The sequence below is a fragment of the Corella eumyota genome, chromosome 2 (assembly GCF_963082875.1).
Source record: "Corella eumyota chromosome 2, kaCorEumy4.1, whole genome shotgun sequence".
In the NCBI taxonomy this organism is placed as follows: domain Eukaryota; kingdom Metazoa; phylum Chordata; class Ascidiacea; order Phlebobranchia; family Corellidae; genus Corella; species Corella eumyota.
Window position 1 is genome coordinate 11,157,461 of NC_137491.1, and position 20,655 is coordinate 11,178,115.

At 33.6% G+C, this 20,655-nt stretch overlaps 1 protein-coding gene across 2 annotated transcripts; it reads right to left on the reverse strand.

The window, feature by feature from the left end:
* Window positions 1–15,947: 15,947 nt before the first annotated feature.
* Window positions 15,948–20,337, reverse strand: LOC145741702 (zinc finger protein 703-like). 2 transcript variants are annotated; one of them, XM_082559337.1, is made up of 2 exons: window positions 20,201–20,337; window positions 15,948–17,843 (listed from the first exon to the last, which is right to left on the reverse strand). In XM_082559337.1, the coding sequence occupies exons 1-2, from the start codon at window positions 20,264–20,266 to the stop codon at window positions 16,611–16,613; spliced, it is 1,299 nt and encodes a 432-aa protein (XP_082415463.1). In that variant the 5' UTR covers window positions 20,267–20,337; the 3' UTR covers window positions 15,948–16,610. The 2 variants fall into 2 exon arrangements, with proteins under 2 accessions (XP_082415463.1, XP_082415465.1); XM_082559339.1 differs by lacking the exon at window positions 20,201–20,337 and adding an exon at window positions 18,155–18,386.
* Between the last annotated feature and the right edge of the window lie 318 nt (window positions 20,338–20,655).

The following is a 20,655-nucleotide window of genomic DNA, read 5'->3' on the forward strand; positions in this document are numbered from 1 at the left end:
GAATATTACTAAATTTTTTCTTCTTTAAAAATAATTTATTTTGTTATCATTCAAAGCAGTGAAGACCAACCACGCACTTTAATCTGTTAATATAGCAAAAAGAACCTAATTTGGGAATAGTTGGAAAAATGTGAATCATGATTCAGGTTCATCTTGATAACCAAACCATTTCTGACACCTTATAAACCAGTTTTGCAATATACAAACTTTGATGGAAATTACATTAATAAACTCTTTGGCAACATTTTTTTTTTTTTGGATTGTAAGTAAGTATTTTGTAACACATTCAAGTTGCCTTTGTTAAAATGTCTTCATTTTGTTTAGGTGAATTACATGTTGTCCTACCTTCAACTTTCGGCTGTGTCAAAAGATTTAGAATATCTCATGTAGTTTAAGTACAAATGTAATAAGATTTTTTATTTAATTTAAAAAAAATGTAATAAGGTTTTTTATTTAATTTTTTTTAATTGAAAAAAAATGATTAATAAAGTATAAGGTAATGTATTAAATTTATTTTTTATAATTTTAAAAATTAGTTCACAATAATTATCCTAAATTAATAACTATTAAAATTAAATCACTCGTTAATACTCCTATAATCCCACTCTAGGAGGTCGGAATTTCCAGTGTGTGGTATTTTTGTCCATGGCAAAGTCTTGAAATGGCCACAAAACAAGGTTAAAAAATCACAACAAGTTGACAAGTCTTTATTTTCCCTGAATTTTAACCGCACCAGTCTCCCACGGTGCTGAAAACGATCAGGAACAAGGTTATTACACTTAAACATGATGTACACTGCACGTGGCTGTGTCATATCTCCGTTTAAACTAAATAAAAGATTGCGACAGACATACTTGGCAGGGTGACAATTAGCCGTTCGTGTGGTTTTGATGATTAGCCCATTGTTCAAGTCCTCTTTGGTCCAGCACACGTCAAACAAAGATTTCTCAGCTTGAGGCATTTTTACGAGACCAAGTCAATGAAATATCGCATAAACACTTCAACAGTGGCTGTTATTTCTTGTCCAACTGAAGTTCTTAATTAGAGCGGTAGCGTTCCACAAACGGTTTAGTGTCATGAATTTAATGTTTGACACTTATATAAAACTCGAATTTAATATTTGAGAAATGCTTTCTCTAAGCGTGCAATAGACTAATACAGTTAATGCCAAAACGGATTAATTTCGTTTTCTCAGAAGTCATAACATCGCGATTTTCGGAGCGTGCCTTACGTACAATAATAATCTAAATACAGATGTCTAATACGGTTAAAACCTTAATTGACTGAACATAATTGATTACGTATTTACTTTAATTTCAGGTTAATCTCTCGCTATACGTAAACACCGAAACAATAACGTCATACAATGAGATTGGCCGCTATCCAGTGCTAAAGAGTAAATTGGGGGCGCCATTTTACCTAAACCAAATAAAAATTTAGGCTAAACATATTAAAGAAACAATCGACAAATTTTATTATTAAAACTTTGCTGATTTTATTTCTGTCGAAGACTCCTTTTGAAATAAGTAAAAAAATCAAGTTGTTCGACACAAGATCAAAAACTTCTAGCACTATAATTATTTGTCTCGACGTCTAACCACGATGGTAATTGGTCATATTTTATTTAAAATTCTTAAAAATTAAAACCAAAAAACGGATTACAAAACTTTTATCGTTATTTATAGATCTAGTACACACTAAAATAAAAAATTTAAAACCGCTATTTAAAATAGAAACGCTAAAATGGTATTTTATTTTTACAAATTTGAATTAATTAGCCTAAACAACGGAATTACCTAAAACTTTTGTTTATTTTAAGCAAGAGAGAAATTTTTATGAAATAGGCGCTAACCATTTGCTATATTTAACATAAAAATGTAAAATTTACACTAAAAATAAAATTTATTATGCCTACAAAAATACAAAATTTTTCGAAAATGAAATTAATGTGATAATTATTGTTATTGTAATAATGACTAGAAGAGTTTTACCTATATGCTACATTGTAATGTATGTTAATAGCTACATGTAATGACAAAGCTATGAGCCCCTTCATAATTACTTTTTCTTATCTTTTTTCAGGCAGAATAATTGCTTGTGATCTTTATAATATATATACTTAAGCCGACAGTTGTAATAACGTCGTATTTCGATAACGAAATAAATAGAAAATCACGCCTATTTTTGACTTGGCTTGTCACCGATTACATCTTAATCTTTATTCGATAATTAGTGCTATGATAACTTCAATTGCAATTACTGTTGTTTTAGCTATGGAGAAAAGAACCTGAGTATGTGACAGTTGAAAGCATTCTAATTCAAGTCGAGCTATTTTGGGTTGTAGTATGTGGTTTTACTGAACAACAAAATAGTTCAAATAACAAAAAGTCGTTTCCAAAAAAACAAATTTAAAATAAATTAAATCGCTTAACGTTTGTAAACTTACTTTAAAAAAACATTTAACGTAAATCCTAAAATTACTATGTTTTTATGCAGTGCAAAAAAATCAAATTGAGGTTATTTTTAAATTTACATGAGTTGTTAAACTACGAATTTAGCAATGATTTTATACCTATAATCGTATTGTGAGTTAACGAACACATTTCCAAATGTTCTACGGGCTCCCTCGACGCCTTTCCCCGCGAACCGCAAACTTGAGTAGCGGGCTCCGGTGTGTCAATCAATCTGTTAAAATTTAATAAAATTAACTCGGAATAAATGGATATACTTCGCCCCGACATGACACGGTCATGTAGTACACGACTGGTTTGATCTTATTTTTGTACTTTGACTAAAGCTATCAAGTTTTCCATTGGGATTTGGGTTGAAAAGGACATCGTTAGTTTGCTGGTAATTTCAAATTTGCTTTGTTGTTATGAGAAAATATAATTTCGTGACGTCGGCCGTTTGAAAGTAAATCGACTAGTAACAAGGTAAGGACTTGTGGGAAATCAAAATTATGTGAATTAAATTGTAAAAACCTCATAAACTGGAATTGATAAAATTAGTGTAGGTTTTAATAAAAGAAGAAACACAAGCTTCACATCAAAGAGCTGACATATTTTTGCGAAGTTATGATGTATTCACTGCTTAACATTCATTTGTGTTCGATTTCTTGGCATGTTTCATTACCCAACAAAATTTGTATTGTTATCGTATTTTATTGTTAGCAGAGTGTTGTGACGGCCTTTTCGGCTCTTGTGTCAAAGCGCACACTTCAAAGCAATCAAGTTCAGTCGAACAAGTGTAGATATGTCGACATTACGACTATGTTGTCAAATTTTCGCCGCAAAGGCATCACAACTAGATGTAAGAATTCCCCCATGGACAGTAGTAAAGCGATTACCATCACGCTTTGACTACAATGCGTTGGCAAAATCTCCGGCTGAATTCTGTCAATCATTAAAAACATAATCTATCCGCGGCTACTTTTTTAAAATTGCTTTCTATTTCTGAAAATATATTTGCCAATTATGTACTTAAATTGGTTATTATTGTATTGACAATAGACTTACCTAGATTACTCATGGGAAAATTATTGTGATAACCAGTATTTGTATTCAACAAATACTTGGTGTTTTACCAAACTCAACGCCCATTATCAAAGCAGTCTAAATATAGCCCTTTCTTGTTGTCGTAAGGTTAAGGTAGTTAGATTAAGCCAGGCACTCGATGACTGGCTGTTTTGACTGTTTTTAACCTCCCAAATACAACAAACCAATAATCAAAATAAAACTTGGACATTTTAATATGTTTTAAATGGCCGCAGTGGAATAAGGTCGGCCAAAATTGCCCGAACAGATTGAGCGCACTATAATTTCCAAGCTTATCAACCCTGTGTTCAGTTTATTATTAGAATTCTCGTAGTCTAATAGAGAGCAAACGTCCAACCCTGCTCTAAATTTAAACCGATATTGACAGGCGATAAATCCGCCAATTAACCTTTAACCAGCGAGGGAGGCTTCAAGACCTAAAAATTAGCTATGGATCAAGGCTACTTTCGATCGGCATTGTCCCAAAAGGGTTGCCACTTGTCAATTTCCGTCAAATCATAGGCCCATCACAGTAGAAATGTTAAGAAGGCATCAGGCGAATTGCCGCTTTTCTTTTTACGGCTGATTGCCTAAATCCGTTCACGTCACACACAGTTTAGGCGAGCCGGGAGATCAAAGCCCCCCTCTAATGATCGAGCTCATTACCTCATTAATCCGACAGCTAGTTGCCGTGGCAACGCTTCCTCTGAGTGCCCTCGGTGCGCAATCTGTGTGACGTAACAATTAGAACCGTCGGCCTTGACGTTATTAGTAGGGATAGGATTTATGTGAGTACTATCGAAAAAAATTAAAAACGTCATTATTTGAATAAATTCAAAAATTTCGATTCGCAGATTTTAAATAGGAGTACCTTGATTGGCTTTTAGACATGTATTATACAGTTTTAAAACGTACTTATTTTTATGTTATTTTGATTAAAATGTACAACAACTGATAAGCCCTATTATTTAATAAGTCTCAACAACCTATTGCTAGTAATGTGATACGTGGTCAAGAGTTTTAACTTTGAACCACTAAGTAGTATGAAATACCAAACTATTTTATTATGATTGCCACAACAAAATACTTATATTGGATTTCAAATAAAAGCCCTTTTCAAGTTATTATACCTCTTCTGGTTACAAAATATTCGAAGTGATTGTAAAAAATAAATTTACAACACAAAATAATTGACTTAATAATTAAAATCAGTATGATGGAATGACAGGATTGCGCGTTTTGAAGCTTTAATTTTGACCAACGATGCTTCGAACTGTCTTTGGAAACTGAGCAAAAACGATCGGCCATTATTATTACTACCACGGTTCAAAAGTTCGCCAGTTCAAAAGTGTGACTTTCGTAAACACGGGGCTTTGGTAACTGACGCTTTGTTGTGCTACAAGATGGAGATTAATCGGGCCGGAAATTGGAGGAAGAAAAAAAAACTAATTTTGTTAGCGCGCGGTTCTGTATACACAAAGGAAAACAAATTACTCAAATGTCAATTACAGTTAACGCCTGTCTTAAGTGGGATGTATAACCTAGTTTATTACCCTTATATTATGGTAAAGTTGCCTATATTTTTGTATATTTGCTTAGTTAAACGGTTCTATTTTAACATTTAAATTGTGCAATATATATATATTAACTGGTCACGTGGTAAGGCTAAGTGTCATGACATAAATAACTAAAAAGCCTGCTTGCTGATTTAGAATCCTAATACAAGTCGTAAAGAACCACTTCATAGGAAAACACCGACCTATTCAACGTCATCTGATTGTGATGTCACAGGAAGAACTAACATAGAAGTAATATATTTTTATTCATTACGAACCAGCCTAACGACCGTCGCACAAAATACGGTGTTTTGTATTAAATTTGATTTAGGACCTGACGATATAACATAAATCTGTCGTTGTAATAATCCCGTGCAAAAAAACAAACAGCAAGCCTAAAGTGAGATACAACAGTTTAAGAGAATTGTTACGTTTTATGAGCGTAGATAAATCCAACTGGATGGTGATATTTGATCTGGCCTTGAAAATAAATTTTGTTTTTACTGATATATTGGAACGTTGTAAAATGACAATTAATTAGTTTTTTAAGTTTAAAACATAACACACATAACGGTTTTAACAACACATATTTATATCGCTGACAAAAGTGTTAATCCATTGGTGTATTTAAAGTGCCCTTGTATGTTTAAGGGTTTTTCAAAATATCAAATCAAAAAAATTGAAAACGTTTTACAAATCTAGGTCACATTTTTTTTAAATTTTTTGGCGTTTATAAATTTTAATCAAAGCTAAATTTAAAATAAAAATCGCGGAACACGGTTAATTACATTTTACGGCCGTTGTAAACTTGTCTATGATCATTTAAGGGTGCTATAAACGCGTTCGTTATGACGTCATAAACGGGGGCTTGATTTAAAATCGAAAGACTAAAAAGCGGTAAGCTTTTAACGGCGACTCAGCAACTAAGTTGTAACATAAAATAACTGCACATTAGACAGATCTAGACAGGTGTAATTTCAAATAGAGGGCCAACTCATGTTTATTTAACGAGCTAGGATGGATTTATGATCGGAAAATGTAAAAGCAGTTACTTTGTCATGAATATGTAATGATTTGTTATTGTGACAACAAGCGCTGGTTTTCGCGGTGCCTTTTTTCATAAATTTTGATTAAATTGCTCTGTCTAACGAAAAGCTCTTATGTAATTATTATTTTGTGCTATTACTTCATACAAATAAAAATATAAAAAACAAAAAAGACATCGATTTGTAATATATTATTAAATAAATTTTGTAAAATATAATTAAAAGTAAAAACATATATTTCATTATATAAAAATTGCAAAAGATTTAACGAATCGCCCAGATTAATCAAAAAAGGCAATTAAATAATTAAAAATGGCGACGACAGACGTGCTACTATACCGAAATGTAGGTAAACATGTTTAAACAAAACAGCAGCCTCTCAAAAGGCTATTTCAGAGTATCAATACGTCATCATCTTAACGTCACTTTATTGTCGAGGGTTAATCCATCACTATCCAGTGAAGAGATAGTTTTTATAGAACCAAGCAAACTGTTGAACTGAACGATAAATCAAAACTTAATGGTATAACAACTAAGGGCTGAAATAATCAAGCACCTATTTTTATTTTGGATGTGCTTGCTTGCTGATTTATTATCAAAATAGGCTGCTGCTTTATTTGTTTAAAAATAAGACGTGAAGATCGACCTCTCATTTTGAGGATAAAGAAATATATTAATAAGGGGAATTCTTGATTGTTTTAATTTTTTTGTGTTGCCTATATTGTTAGATTTCACAAGTTTGGCTGACTTTTAAGTATTTTTTTTTGTACAAAAAAATCTATAACAAGTTTATAATGGTATGTTGGACAAGTTGTTATTGTAATTGAATTAAAGTTGAAATACGGTCAGTTACTTAATAATTCCTGTTCAAGTAACTCCATTTCTACTTAGTAACTTGGATTAACTCGTTAAAGTGTTCTTGTATTACAACAACAATGGCAACGTTGCGTTAATTGCTTCGTGGTGTTTAAATTAAAAATCCTAAATTATATAATGTATCATACCACTTGGCAATGTAGATTGGCAGTCTTTAAAACATATACAAGTTATACGCACTCACAGTATTGCTTAAACTTGCCATTAACGAATTCATTTACAAAAGATTTATAAATGTGTTAAGTCCTATTTTTCCATCAAATTATCGGCTTGGCTTAACTGACCTTTGCTTTAATACACAGGCTCTATGTAAGTTGCCTTATACGCTAGGGCTTTAATGGAATTAAGTTGCTTTAAAGCAACGACGATATAGCTTTATTGGCGAGTAATGTTTAAAACCACGTGGGAATAAAACTTTGGAACGGTATTACGTGCTCCCAAGGGCCTAAAATAAACGTGTTTATGCTTTGCGCCTGTGCGTGAAAAATGTGCAAGCAAACGTATTGTATGTCAGATAGATTGTAAATAAAGTGTTAAATTACAAGGAGTGTTAACCGCTGCCGAAGATCGATAAATAGCATGTCGTACCAAAAGTAAAACCCCATTTTTCAAACGAATTCAGAAAAATTTATTTATTTCACATATAAATTGCTTTTAGGCCTATAAACCTAGTTTTACATGCTAACACAAGCAATTTATGTGGTTTTATCAGCACTTATGACGACCGAACACCTGTCTAATAAACTATAAACTATCACAAGCCAGTTCATGGTAAGTTAACGCATTATCACTTTGGATATACGATGGCATTAAAACAGTTCCCCAATAAAGCAACTATTTCTATTACTCTGAGCCTGCGCGGCACTACAAAGCAAAAGTGATGATTAAATGGCTATGTGACGCCTAGTTTTTAATATAGGTGCCTGCTGTGTAATGACAAATCATATTCTTTCATGTAAAAATTAATTAAACTAAATTATTACTACGCATAAAACTCGCTTTTGAACTTCACGCAGCCTTTTTGGTTATTAAATTACTTTTTTGTTAAATCAACGTCACTGAACAATAATTAAAAAAATATTAATTTTTAAATTAATTTTAAATTAAAAACAAGCACAATTTAAGCTGTTTAAAGTCACTGTCAGTCAGGATACACAAATTTTCATAACATGTAAGTGTCGAACTCAAGGGTGTTTCACTTTTTCCAATGTCAGTTGCAGACGCGACAAGGGTGACCTACACTTTCTAGTGGGATTAAAGTATCGCCTTTCCCCAACAAACCAAACTTGACGTCCACTCAGGCTTGTGAACGATTTATTATTATTCGACGAATAAATTGCGCAAAAAATTTAACCACACAACCTCGTGTTTTGACTTATATCTCCAATTTTCGTTTAATGTACTTTTAAACTTTTAAAACTGTTGTTTACTATACCTACTTTTTAAATTTTGTATTTTACTTTAATAGATGATATTTTATTCGTTTTTCCAGTGTAAAATTATTGGCTTTACAATTTCCATGTGCAATGCTGTCAAAATATAAGAGCAAACGGTTATAAAAATAAACTCATAAGCTTTATATCAGACAAAACCCATACGTGATTAATTTTCCAAACGCTTTATATTACTTCAGCAATCAAACTTTTTAAAAATGGTAAATTATCTAAAAATGATCAATCGCAGCTTTCAATTTTGTTTGCCTTGGTCTTATGTGATAGAAAAACTGATTTATCAGCCAAGGGAAGACTGTTTAAACAATGGAGTGATTTACAATACCAAAACCTTCGTTTGATTGATAGTGGAATATCTAAATTCAAAGTTGTAACTTGCTTTGATTAATTAGACGTTGAACGATGGCATAATTCTTTATTTACAATATACCAATCTAAGCTGTCAAACCAGTTTATTAAGTCATATAAATACGATTTCAATAAAAACCTGTGTAAATAGGCGATAGGGTGCTATAACTTTTTTAATAATAACATAACTCAAGCAACATAAAACAGACTTCTTTTTAAATTATTTAATTATTTAATATTAATTATGTTATACGAAATATTTTTTATACCTTTAGCTATAAATTTGTAGTATAATATTTAGCAAATATTTTTAATTCCTTGCCATGGTCAATCACCTATATTTTATTTGCAATTTAAAAATATTTCAAAACTTGTGAATTTTTATTTTCCGTTTATTAATAATAAACTTTGAAACTGTACCTACTTTAAATTTGTTACAGCCCAGCTGATAAGCTTTTTAAAATGTTATTATCGCGAATTCTAATCCTTTATTAAAGTATTTTAATAAAGAAGTTATACAAAAAAAAAACAGAAAAAATTCATTAAGATTTATTTAAAAAAAGTCATTGCAACGAATTGTTTGTTAAAAAAAATGTAAACTCTTATGGACAAATATAATTAATGTGTAAATTAAATATCAATCAATCAAACGATAAAATTCTCAATTACGAAATTTTTTTATGCGATAATGATGTTTGGATTAAGAAAAATTTTTCTAAAAAACGAATTAAATTATCAGCACCTAACGTTCGAGATTCGACGCCGAAATCGAACGATAAGAAATAAATCCAGCGTCAAAATCCGCATGTCACATTCAATCAAAACCCTTCGCCAACCGTGTGATTGTTTTACACGTTTCCTATATAAACAACTTGGCATGTTTAGTTGCCGGTATTGTTTAAAGGGTTTCTGAGATCAGGAATCGCTCTTGAGCTTATTGTTTGCATTCCGTTTCGACAGTGATTAATGTTATTTAGAATTCGTGGTGCTACCACGTTTGAAAGCTCATACTTTAAAATTATTATTCTGTAGTAGCTCCCAAAGTTACAAAAACGCCAACGGTATTGTTTAATTAAATATATTTTAATAATAGTAAATACAAATTTCAAACAAAATTGAATTTTTTTTCGTCTTTTCAATTTTTAGCTTCGTATTTTTAGCAATGAAATTTAATGCGGTCGTTCCAATATCCAAACGCGCATGGATTTTATAGTTTCTGGCTATAAATGCTCATTCGTTTTATTATTATTATAGGCAACAGTTGGCTCGGCGGTAAATCTGTTTTATATCTCGACCTAACTGACTTTTTACTGCTTAATTAAACGGACTTGATCATAAATCGACGTCTATGAACACCTGGTAAACGTCATAACAATGTTAATTGTTTGACGTCATAGCCTATTATTACATGTACATTAGATAAAAAACTAAATTAAAAATGCTTTCGAAAAATTATACTAACAAACTTTGATAGTTTGTTTATAATTTTTAAATATATGCCAAAATTTTTTGGTGATAACTTTGTTTAAAAGTTTTTGTCATTGATTTATTGGAATAATATTTTCATAACACCTAACAATAACATTTCTATCTCATTTTCTCTAAAAAGTTTATCCGTTTTTTTAATCTGCTTGGTTTAATGATGGAAGGATGGGTAGGTTAGTTGTTTATGTCCAAGTTAGTTTCTCCCACGCCGAACCTAATTTAAGCTTGGGATGCGAGCAAATCGTAAAGATGATCTCGGTGCAAATCCATTTATTAACCCTTCAATTATTAAAATGCATTATCCATATGACAGGTTGTAGATGTTGTGTTGACGTGGTCGCTAAAGGGTTTAAGGAAGATAATCTTAGCAAATCTCGTGTGTGTTAGTATTGATACAACAAACAAAGGGTCAACTAAACTTTCATGCTTAGATTACCGGCTGGTCGCTTAAGTTTAATTGGATTAATTCGTTGTCCAAAACACGCTCGCCTTGATTTATTATGGTATCAGAAATAAGTTGGACTTAGTACTTTGGTTTCATAGAAAAGAGTTTAAATCGTATTTATTTATTCGCTTTCTGTCAAGCCTTTGGCAGGTCGGATCGCTAAAGCTTTTACTATTCAACGGTTTTAGTCGATATAATCCACATACCTTGCAGAAGGAGAATTTCGCACGAGCTCATTTATTTCTGCTTCACAATAAACAAACAGACGGCTCTGTGCGTTAAATTTAACCCGATCGCTGCTGCCAATCAGTTGCCCTACGGTGAAATCGCTTTATCAAGTTCGCCCATCGTTTGTTTTTGCTGATCCCGGCGTTGATTTTGTGATTACAATCCCGTATCGTGATTACGCAGTCCATTTCTGCCCACAGTTTTGACATGTTGCCACGGTCTTTTAAGACTTGTACAAATCGCTTTAACCCGGCGCGGTACAACGGCGTGTCGTTTTCATTATTCTAATGTACTTTTAACTAGAATAGCGTCCGCTTAAGTTCGGGGCTCTGACTGAAACGATAACAAAAATGCCAGATAAAATCGTAAGCGCTAGGGCCTGATTGCAATTTTGACAGCTTCATTTTGCAACAACCCTGTTAGAACTTTCAACGTGAGGAGGTGGTTTTCAGTAATCCCTTATTTTGTTTGAAAAATAATAATAAACATTGCCGTTACGATTAACAATTTAGATTAAAAAACAAAAATTTCCTGATAGCAATAACTAAGAAAATAAATTCAACTTCAAAATTATACCAAGATAAAATACTTATTATTTATTCATCAATTCTCTTAACAAGAAATTTTTTTAATTGTATGGTGATTTAAAGAAAAAATAATTTACTAAGAATACTTATTAATTGTTTCGGCAAATAAATTTTTTACAAATTTTAAAAACAGTCACATAAAAAATTCAAATTAAAAAAAAAATTGCATAATACTTAGTCCGACTAATTAAATACAAATCTGTTAATTGTACTTACAATAATTAAGGCGTTTAAACAAAAATAACGCACCCAAGTTTCGCCCAAATCTTACAAACCAATAAAAAATTAATTTAAAAAGCAACCCAAAAAAAACAAAAATGTAGTGATAACAAAATGGATTTAAATGATAAATACAGCAACCTGCCTTAAAATATTTTCAGAATATTTTTATGTTAATTTATTTTTGTGCCTGAAGAAAAATTTATTTATAAAATGATGTAACACTGCGGGCCTTGCTGTTAGGTAGACGTTTTTTAATTATTTCTGGTGCCAACGACGTACCAAATTATTTATGTCATTTCTTCATTTTAAATATGTGAATGTCATCGGGTTGATTGAAATTTCTGTTGTTAAATTAACCTTGCAGGTATTACTTATAGTTGTATTTATTACACTGCATTCGACGTGAATGACAAATTGTTGAAGCAGTCGGAAAACTTGCCAACATTGCCCTTTAAAAAGTGTTGTTTCCAAAATAGAAGAATAAATTTGCAAAATTTTTGACAGCCCTCTGTATTTTTGAAAAAAAATGTCATTTAGTCATTTTAAAAAAATTCAAAACGAATTTGAAAAAAAAAATAAAAATTCAAAACGAATTTGGTAAAAATTTAATATTGCTTACAAAAAACGTTTATAAACACATTATTATTTTTATTTTTAAAGTTTTGTAACTAAATAATGCTTAACGATAAATATCACAAATTAAAGTCCTGCATTTACAAAATTTGTTTCTTTTTTTGATAGGCTAAAAGATTGTCTTTTTTCGATTTACTTTTAAGGCCCTTTAATCGAAGTATTAGAATATCCCTACTCATACCTATTTTGGTAAACTCGTTCACCTTCTTAATATCAACAAGCACGACACGTGGAATTTTTTGGTAGCAAGAAGGTGCATATAGGAATGAATGTCAGTCAGACTTTCCCAATACTAATAAGCAGGGGAGAATTTACCTTGTATTGATCTGTAATGCGATTAGATTAAAATAGACACCATGCTGGTGATCATACGCGATAACATGTCATAGAAAAAGCCATTAAACTGACGTTATTAAGATCAAAATCGTTGCCATTGACCAAGATAAGTTTCAGGTTAAATCAAGACAAAACAAAAATTTTAAATTTGCTTAAATAAATCACGTTTTATGTTTTAAATGAAAACGTGTCGTTTAACATTTCAAAATATAACCAGTATTGTCATTACTTTAGCCTTAAATAAAATTATACGCCATTTTGAAAACAATGGTTTATTAAATTTAAATATCAACACAGTTTATATCTCAAAATGCGTAACCCACAAAATTGGACAATTGGACGCAGTAATTACTTGTCTGTATTATGGCTACTTGTAGCGTAAACAAAACAGTATTGTAATAAGATGTTAATAACGGAAATTAGCTAACAACGGTGATGTAGCCGCTGTCTAAACTACGAGTTACTAGGTTAAAAACATTTGTAAACATTATTTAATGGACAACTTACATCAAAAGCAGACTTAAATGAAAAACTCGCATAGTTTAAGCGCTACAAAGTGCTGCTAATTGTAATGTTTTGAAGCCAGACTAACGCTGTAAACCGCTAATTAAAAGATCATAATACACTCGAGATAGTACAAGTTGGCATAGACCAGGTAATGAGGGGCTTTAGACATAGATACCTCGCACTAAGGAGAATTGGTGTTCTTTGAATTTAACAGCTACGTCAATCAGCGAAACGGTAATGTGATTAAATAAAAAATGCATTTAAAATGTTTAAGCGCTTTTAAAAGTTGGCTGCCGATTTGTAATGATTGATATGCGGCCTCCACTTACGTATTTACTTAGGTATATGTTTTATTATATTACCATATTCACGATCTTGTTAATTTAAATACATTTTAAAGTTGAGATTGATAAAGTCTTGTTTTGTGTTAGGTCAGTCCTTAAGAATGCGTGTGTTGTACAGCATTCCATGCTGGGTTATGTCAAAAACAAAAGTAATTCTCGTTTTAATGATAATTCGCTCTAAAGCTGCTTCGAATTAATCATTTTGGATCCTTATAATTTAGAGATCAAAATAAAAAACTTCTAACACAATGCCGAAAGTGTTGAAGGGGCTTTTAAGTTGAAATTCTCCTTTCTAAGACATTGGAATTTTAATTGAGGGAATGTAAGGCGGTTTAACTCACTAAGACTAACTTTTTTTTCCATTTTTGTACACGTTTTCGTTTTATTTCTAACACCCTTTGAAGGCCTTGCTCGTAATTTATATCTTATAGGCAAGACATGTCATCCATCATTTTGTGTTTGTTATGCTTGTTAGCCTTGCGCAACATTACACTTAAAAGCGATTTAACAGCTTTAAAATGATGTAATGGTGATTAGATACAAATCTACAAAAAACAACGATGTGTCAATGACAAGCAATTTTCTACCCTTTGGTGTGAATCACATCTACAATTCAACCATCAATTGGATAATTTTTCACAAAAACTATATCATCAAAACACCCTTTACTATAATTAGCCCACGCAAATAATTTTCAATTTGTATCAAAACTTGGGATATTTATTATTTTAATTTGTGTTTTTTAAACGGTTTGATAACCATGGCCTATGCATTGTGTACACAAGTTTAAGCACCACAACATGATTGTGGCATTGCTTAATGCATTGCAAAGGTGAAACAGTATAAGCCATTACGCTTTTTAACTTAAAATCAAAGTCAGACATAAATGCAGACGACAGCCATGCAAATTTGCGCATAAACATTTGAAGAGGTGGAAATAATTTTAATGCGAGATCAAAATCGTTATGTGTAGTAGTGGAAAAGTGACAGGTAACATGGCAGGTTTAATCTGGCAATGGGAAACTTTCCGGACGTGGTGAAATAATTAGACTGATTTAAATTGTTTAAGTTCATCTGTGAACCTTGATACAATACACGATAACACCCACGTTTAAACACAGATTTTAATTGCTTTCTATTTTTAAACTTGTTTGGTGGTTAATTTTAACTGGGTGTGTAATTAATCTTTAGATGTATTTATGAGTTAAAAATATAGAAGAACCTCTAAATTCAAAGATTAATCACAAGAAAAATATGGTATTAATTTGCTGTTGACAAGTAAAATTTACCCTTGAAATTTATATTACCCGTGAGGTAGATTGCTGTGAATTAATTATGCATGAGTTAATGGCATAACACTCATTGTAGCTGTCAATTGATGTTTTCGTCAAATTGTAATTAAGGTTAAATAATTTGGAAGTAGCTTATTAATATGCACAAATACAAAGAAAGATTGTTCTAGCTTTCTTTAAAATGTAAACACACAAATAATCACGTAAAATTAGAAGCTACTTTAAACCTCTAAATAGCTTTGTAAAGGTTACAGATAATAATTTTAGTAGCCAAAATTTCCCAAACTATACTTAAGTTAGACATAGATAACACAACGTTTATATTTTCAAAAAAGCTTACTGACAGGTGACATTTCATCTTAAACCTAGCATACATTACACAACAAAGGTGTGCTTGTACTAAAAATACAAAATCAATCTATCATCCAACCGCTGGTCTCTTAAACGAGCTTATGGGGGTCTTGTATTGACAGCTGCCGTATAAGCTTTACTAAAAATCTATCACCAGATTTGAGAGACGTTTGTGTATTTTACCTTCCGGTGTGGTAATAGCATGTAATAAACATACCAAAATTGGTTGAGTTTTCGTTGCCTAATAGAGCGAAATACTCTTGAGTATGTAATTTTAAATCTCCATAACGCTTTTGGAGTGTGTTTTTAGATTCTGTATTTAAAACAGCATCTCATGGATATAGCTCATCAAAATAATTTTGGTTTTTTATTTGACATCTTTTTGTTCCATTATCAAGCTAGTGGTTAGTTGAAGAACAGGTGCTGCAGCTACACAGTTTGATATGAAGCTTTCAATCATAATTATAAAAGCGATTTTTATACCGCTTCGAAGAATCCCGACAGACTAATTTATATAAATGTAAAAGTTTTTACAGTTTTAAGCTTAACCAATCAGTCTTTGTCATTAAACTCACAGGGATTTTTTTTTGAATTTTCAGACCTTGTCGTATAAATAAATATGGAATTAGGCTAATAAATACTTGCTAATTGCTTTTTCTAAACCTTTTAGTCTGCAACAATCAATCTTAAATTAATTTTCGTCACTCTTTTATTGGCTAAAATCGAACGAAAATGAAGACATTAGAAAAAAAGGCGATTAAAAATCACAATGCAGTCACCTGGCTAAAACAAAACAATAGCATCATTTTAAATGGCAAATAAACTTAAAATAATATTGCAATTAACCGAGTAAGTTTGTAGGTCTAAGTTTTTGCTTGTTGATATTAAACATTGGCCGATCACCATATTGTTTAATTAGCATGTATTCTCCATCTTATTTGGAAACACGAATTTCCATAAAAAAGCGCAATAGCAATATATCAAGGAAATGCGTTCGACTACAAAAATACAAGTATAACAATAGGTGATTCTTTAACAACGAAGCAAAGTCGAATGCCATTTAAATGTACAATTAGATTGGGACGATGTTGATTAAAGGGTGCGGGTTTATGATGATTGATTATCGATGCGAACTTTTCGACTTAAAAATCTCGACCGACTTTGAATTCAAATGCTATAATAGCCGATGATGATATATCACTGGATTAACGTTTATACGTAAAAAAAAGCTCTTAAGATCGCGGCTCGACATCACAATAGGTCGAGGGAAATAAATATAAAGAAACAACAACAGGCGAAAACGTGCCGTGAAATTTGATTCGTCGAGAATATGGAACTTGTTGTGAAAGGTCAAAAACATTTTTGGCGTTCTACTGATATGAAAAAGCCGAGGCGGTGGCTCCAAGGCGTTGTCCATATAAGGTAAGGGGTGAGCAGTAAGGCCCAACTCCCGCCGCGATAGGTAAAGACGGAACCCCAGGTAATTGGCCCAACATAGGGCTTTTGTAGGGATTATAACGGGATAATGGACTGTGACTACGAGACAGAAAGTTAGTTGGGGTGGTAGGGGATACGGCGGCTAATGCAGCGGCCTGTTGCGATAAATAAGTGGCGTATGGGTTTGCCAACTTGTCAAGTCCAGCCATTAAATAGTCACTCCCTGAGGTTGTGGTATTGCTTGTGGTTACCGCGTGGGTTCTAAGGTGGTTAAAAAGTTCGTCTGCGGTTCCAAATCTTTTCCCGCAACTTCCTGTACCGACGCTTACCCAATTACAAACATGCGGCGTGGGTTCAATCGCACTTGCCCCACTTCTCGCTGCAGCTGCCATGACCATCTGTGCGTAGAAAGGGTAAGTACTGGCAGGACCAAACGGGTAAAATGGCATGTGCGGTGATTTTAGGCTGTCAAAACAGGGATTTCCCGGGACGTGTGGTCCTTGGCAGCCAACACAGTATGGGTCGTAAAGCGACGACATTAAATGTTGTTGATGTGGCGAAGTGCTGATGCTGTTGGTTAGCTGGCGGCTTGCCTCGATCGAGGACGTTGACATGACTGGAAATCCCGCTAAAGAGCGGTTATTTTGGGGGGAAGCGCTCTGTGGGGATCGATGACGGGTAAGTGCTGTTTCTGATTTGTTTTGCTTTGAGTCGAGGTGCTGTTCGCTACTCGAAATCGTGTGGCGACGTTTTGGTTCGACGTCAGAATACCGTCTTCTTTCTGCCTTGTCAGCATGCTTGTTGTTTGTTTTGTGTAAGGAAAGAGAATAATTTCTGCATGCATCCGGCGAGCTTCTTGATTTCTTGGCAGGTGACGTACATTGCGTGGTTGGAGATTTTTCACGTTTCAAGCTCCTTCCTGACGTCGAGTACCTTCCATTTTCGGACGAACCTGGCGATGATGGTTGCTTTGGTGATGTTGATGATGTCATTACTGGTGACGTACGCGATGTCTTGGGCTGGGATGGGGTGGACATTTTTTTAACATCAATATTCGACTGAAAGGATTTGGTGTGGAGCGAATGCTTTGTTGTTGATGGTAACTCTTTTCCGATGGCGCTGCAGGTTTGAGCCAATAATGCGAGAGGGCTGTTTTTGGCATCAAGCTGTAAAAAAAAAGTTAAATTTAAAACCAAGTAATAATAACCCTTTATGATGTATTGAAGTCGGGACGGCGAATAAATAATTGTAAAATTTTAATTGGCCGTTAAAACCCTAACGACGTATCTACTAAAAGGCCAGGCAGATGTACGCTTTCGTAAAATTACGACGACTAATAAGTCTTTAAACGACGATCGCTGCTTTGTTAAGGCAAAATTACTCATTTCTGACATCAAACAAGCCTTAATAAAGGTTCGTAACAAAGAGATCTAATAAATCCACGCTTAATAGCCAAGCAGGTGTAAAGGAAATTTACATTCCAACTGTTCCTAAAGATTAAAGGCGCCGCGCGATGATTGACGCTTTATTGCACAGCGACAAAAACGATAAAAACAAGCCTGGGATCGTAAATTTTCAGCAATGGCTGCCGACGACATAAAATGTCTTTGCATAGCTGACGTATTAGGCTGTCATTACGTAAGGCAAACACGCTGGTGCCAAATCTCTTTGACAAATCACCGCGATTCTTTGTGTCACAAACGAAGCCTTTAAAAAGATCAAAGCGCATTGTGATGTCACAAAGGGTGCGCGAGGAACGTATACACAACTGAGCTGTTAATTTTTTTAGACTTGGTTATTAGCTAAGGGGCCGAGATTCCTTTATACCACGGCAAATTAGCGACAAATTCTTTCCTTAAATTCGAGCTAATCCATTCATGTCCGGCTTGGAGTTTGATTGACGGTCGTAATGAAGGAAAGATCAAAGTAGGGGGTCACGTGACGCGCGGCGACCGGGAACGTAAACTATCCGCGATGGCAAACGAGTCAAGCCGAGCGCTTCACAGGCCTATTGTTACGTCACACATAGAAGTATACAAGCACAGGGCCTCTATAGCACCCCGATAGAAAAACGCGCTGGTGTAATCGAGAACCGCGGCCTGTGTGTCGCCATGTGTGGCATGGGTTGTTGTCTTCACCAGGCATAAAAGCCGACACCGCGAAGCGATTACTGCTGTCATCGCGGCCTAAAGCGTACCGGGCTTTTTTGCTAAGGCCAAAGAATCACAAAAGGCCGTCGAGGGAAGACGTCTAAACGAGAAAGGCCAGGTGCTCGGGATTATTCGCTGATTGATGAGCTCTTTAGGGTTTGAGTCAACAGCTCGACATAAAATATATCGCCCCCACCCTCGTTATTCCAATTGTCGAGTGCCCCTTCAAGCGGCTCGATGACGTCATAATGCCTAATTGTTCGCGCATTACGAGGCGGACGTGCCGTAGGATTGTTTTCAGTTATGTATGATTAACCGGTATTAGCCTCAATTCGCGAGTAATAAATCCCGACAAAACCTTTTATAATGTCAGCGCTAATTAGTGCAAAACACTAAAATTTATTCTTGTCATTATAATGCTTTTAAATGGCCGCAATTTGGCGCAAGTTTAACGCTAACCTTTTGCAAAACAAAGCGAATAATTGGTTTATTGTTTCCTGGTCGTAGAAAACAGCGATTGGGCGACAAAAGTTATTATTATCGATCCCAGGCGATTAATTATAACCGACCAAAATCGAAAAGGGGGAGAAGTGATTGAATCATTTAAACTTCGGGCCAGATCGGGACTGCTTAAACTCATATCGACCTCTGTTTGACCGCATTCCAACTTCCGCGTTAAATAATCGAAATGGTGAGAATTTTCGTTACAACTCTGCACCGGTATAGTGGTGTTGATTGTGATAAATGGGTCCTAATACGGCCCTGTATGTGTTTGTAATGCGCCATGTAATTTATAACCATTACAATTGTTCTCGCCGTGATTAGAGTTCGAATCTAGGTGAGCCGCTCGTAAATTTCGCTCTCTTATTATGTTTCGCGGCGACGCAAACGACCAACTTTCGGTCAAATCTACCACAAGGGTCATGCAAAGTGCCACATACAGGGTCATCGCGCGGCCAGTGTCCGTTTTAGCGAAATTTTGACAGATCCCAATTTGCGGCGCACAAGATTTTGGACAGTTAGTAATAAAGAACAATATGTGACGTCAATACAATAAAGCTGTCAATGCGACTGGCGATTATTGATGTCAATACGCCCACAATAACATATCACGTGGTCTCTTTGTTTTACGATCCAAATTATTTAAAACGCAACAAGATCAATCAGTGTTTTATTATTAATCTGTCAAATTTATTTATCGATATTTTTTTTCAAATTTTTTTTTGATTGTGTCATTTTATTAATAACTATTATAATTGCCTATATCAATTTAAAATTTTAATTTACTTAAAAAATATTATTTGCGCCTTGATATAATAATATTTTTTTAATTATATTATTAGAATAAATTTGAAAAATTATTTTTATCTTACCGTGGGTGGGCCAGGGGGTGGTTGTATATATTCACTGCGGATATATTGCTGCGTTCTTCCCGTCATTTTGAAAATATATTCCCGATGTCTGAAGCGGCGCAAATCGATTTAAATGTATATTTAAAAAAATTTAATCTGTTAAAATTTTAAAATAAATGCTTTAAAATTTTGTTATTTTAAAATCTAATTATGATGTATATATTTTTTCCTATTCTTGTATCTATTTATTTTGACTTTTCTTGCTAATGCTGTCTTAATTAGCGTCTTTGTTTTTACCCCCGCTACATTGACGTATGGTAGAAAAAACTGGTGTCTATCATATCCTTCATATCCTATAAGATAATTGATGATCGGGCAAAAAAATAACTGCCTACGTTCGTATTTATGTACTGCCATCACTCTTACAGGCTTCGTGCCTATATCACATGCGACCCTGGTAGCTATTAGAACCGGAT

Coding starts and splice junctions, on each gene's coding strand:
- LOC145741702 (XM_082559337.1), bottom strand. CDS start 20,266: ATGACGGGAAGAACGCAGCAATATATCCGCAGTGAATATATACAACCA. Junction 17,844..20,200: donor CACCCCCTGGCCCACCCACG/GTAAGATAAAAA, acceptor TTTTTTTTACAG/CTTGATGCCAAAAACAGCCC.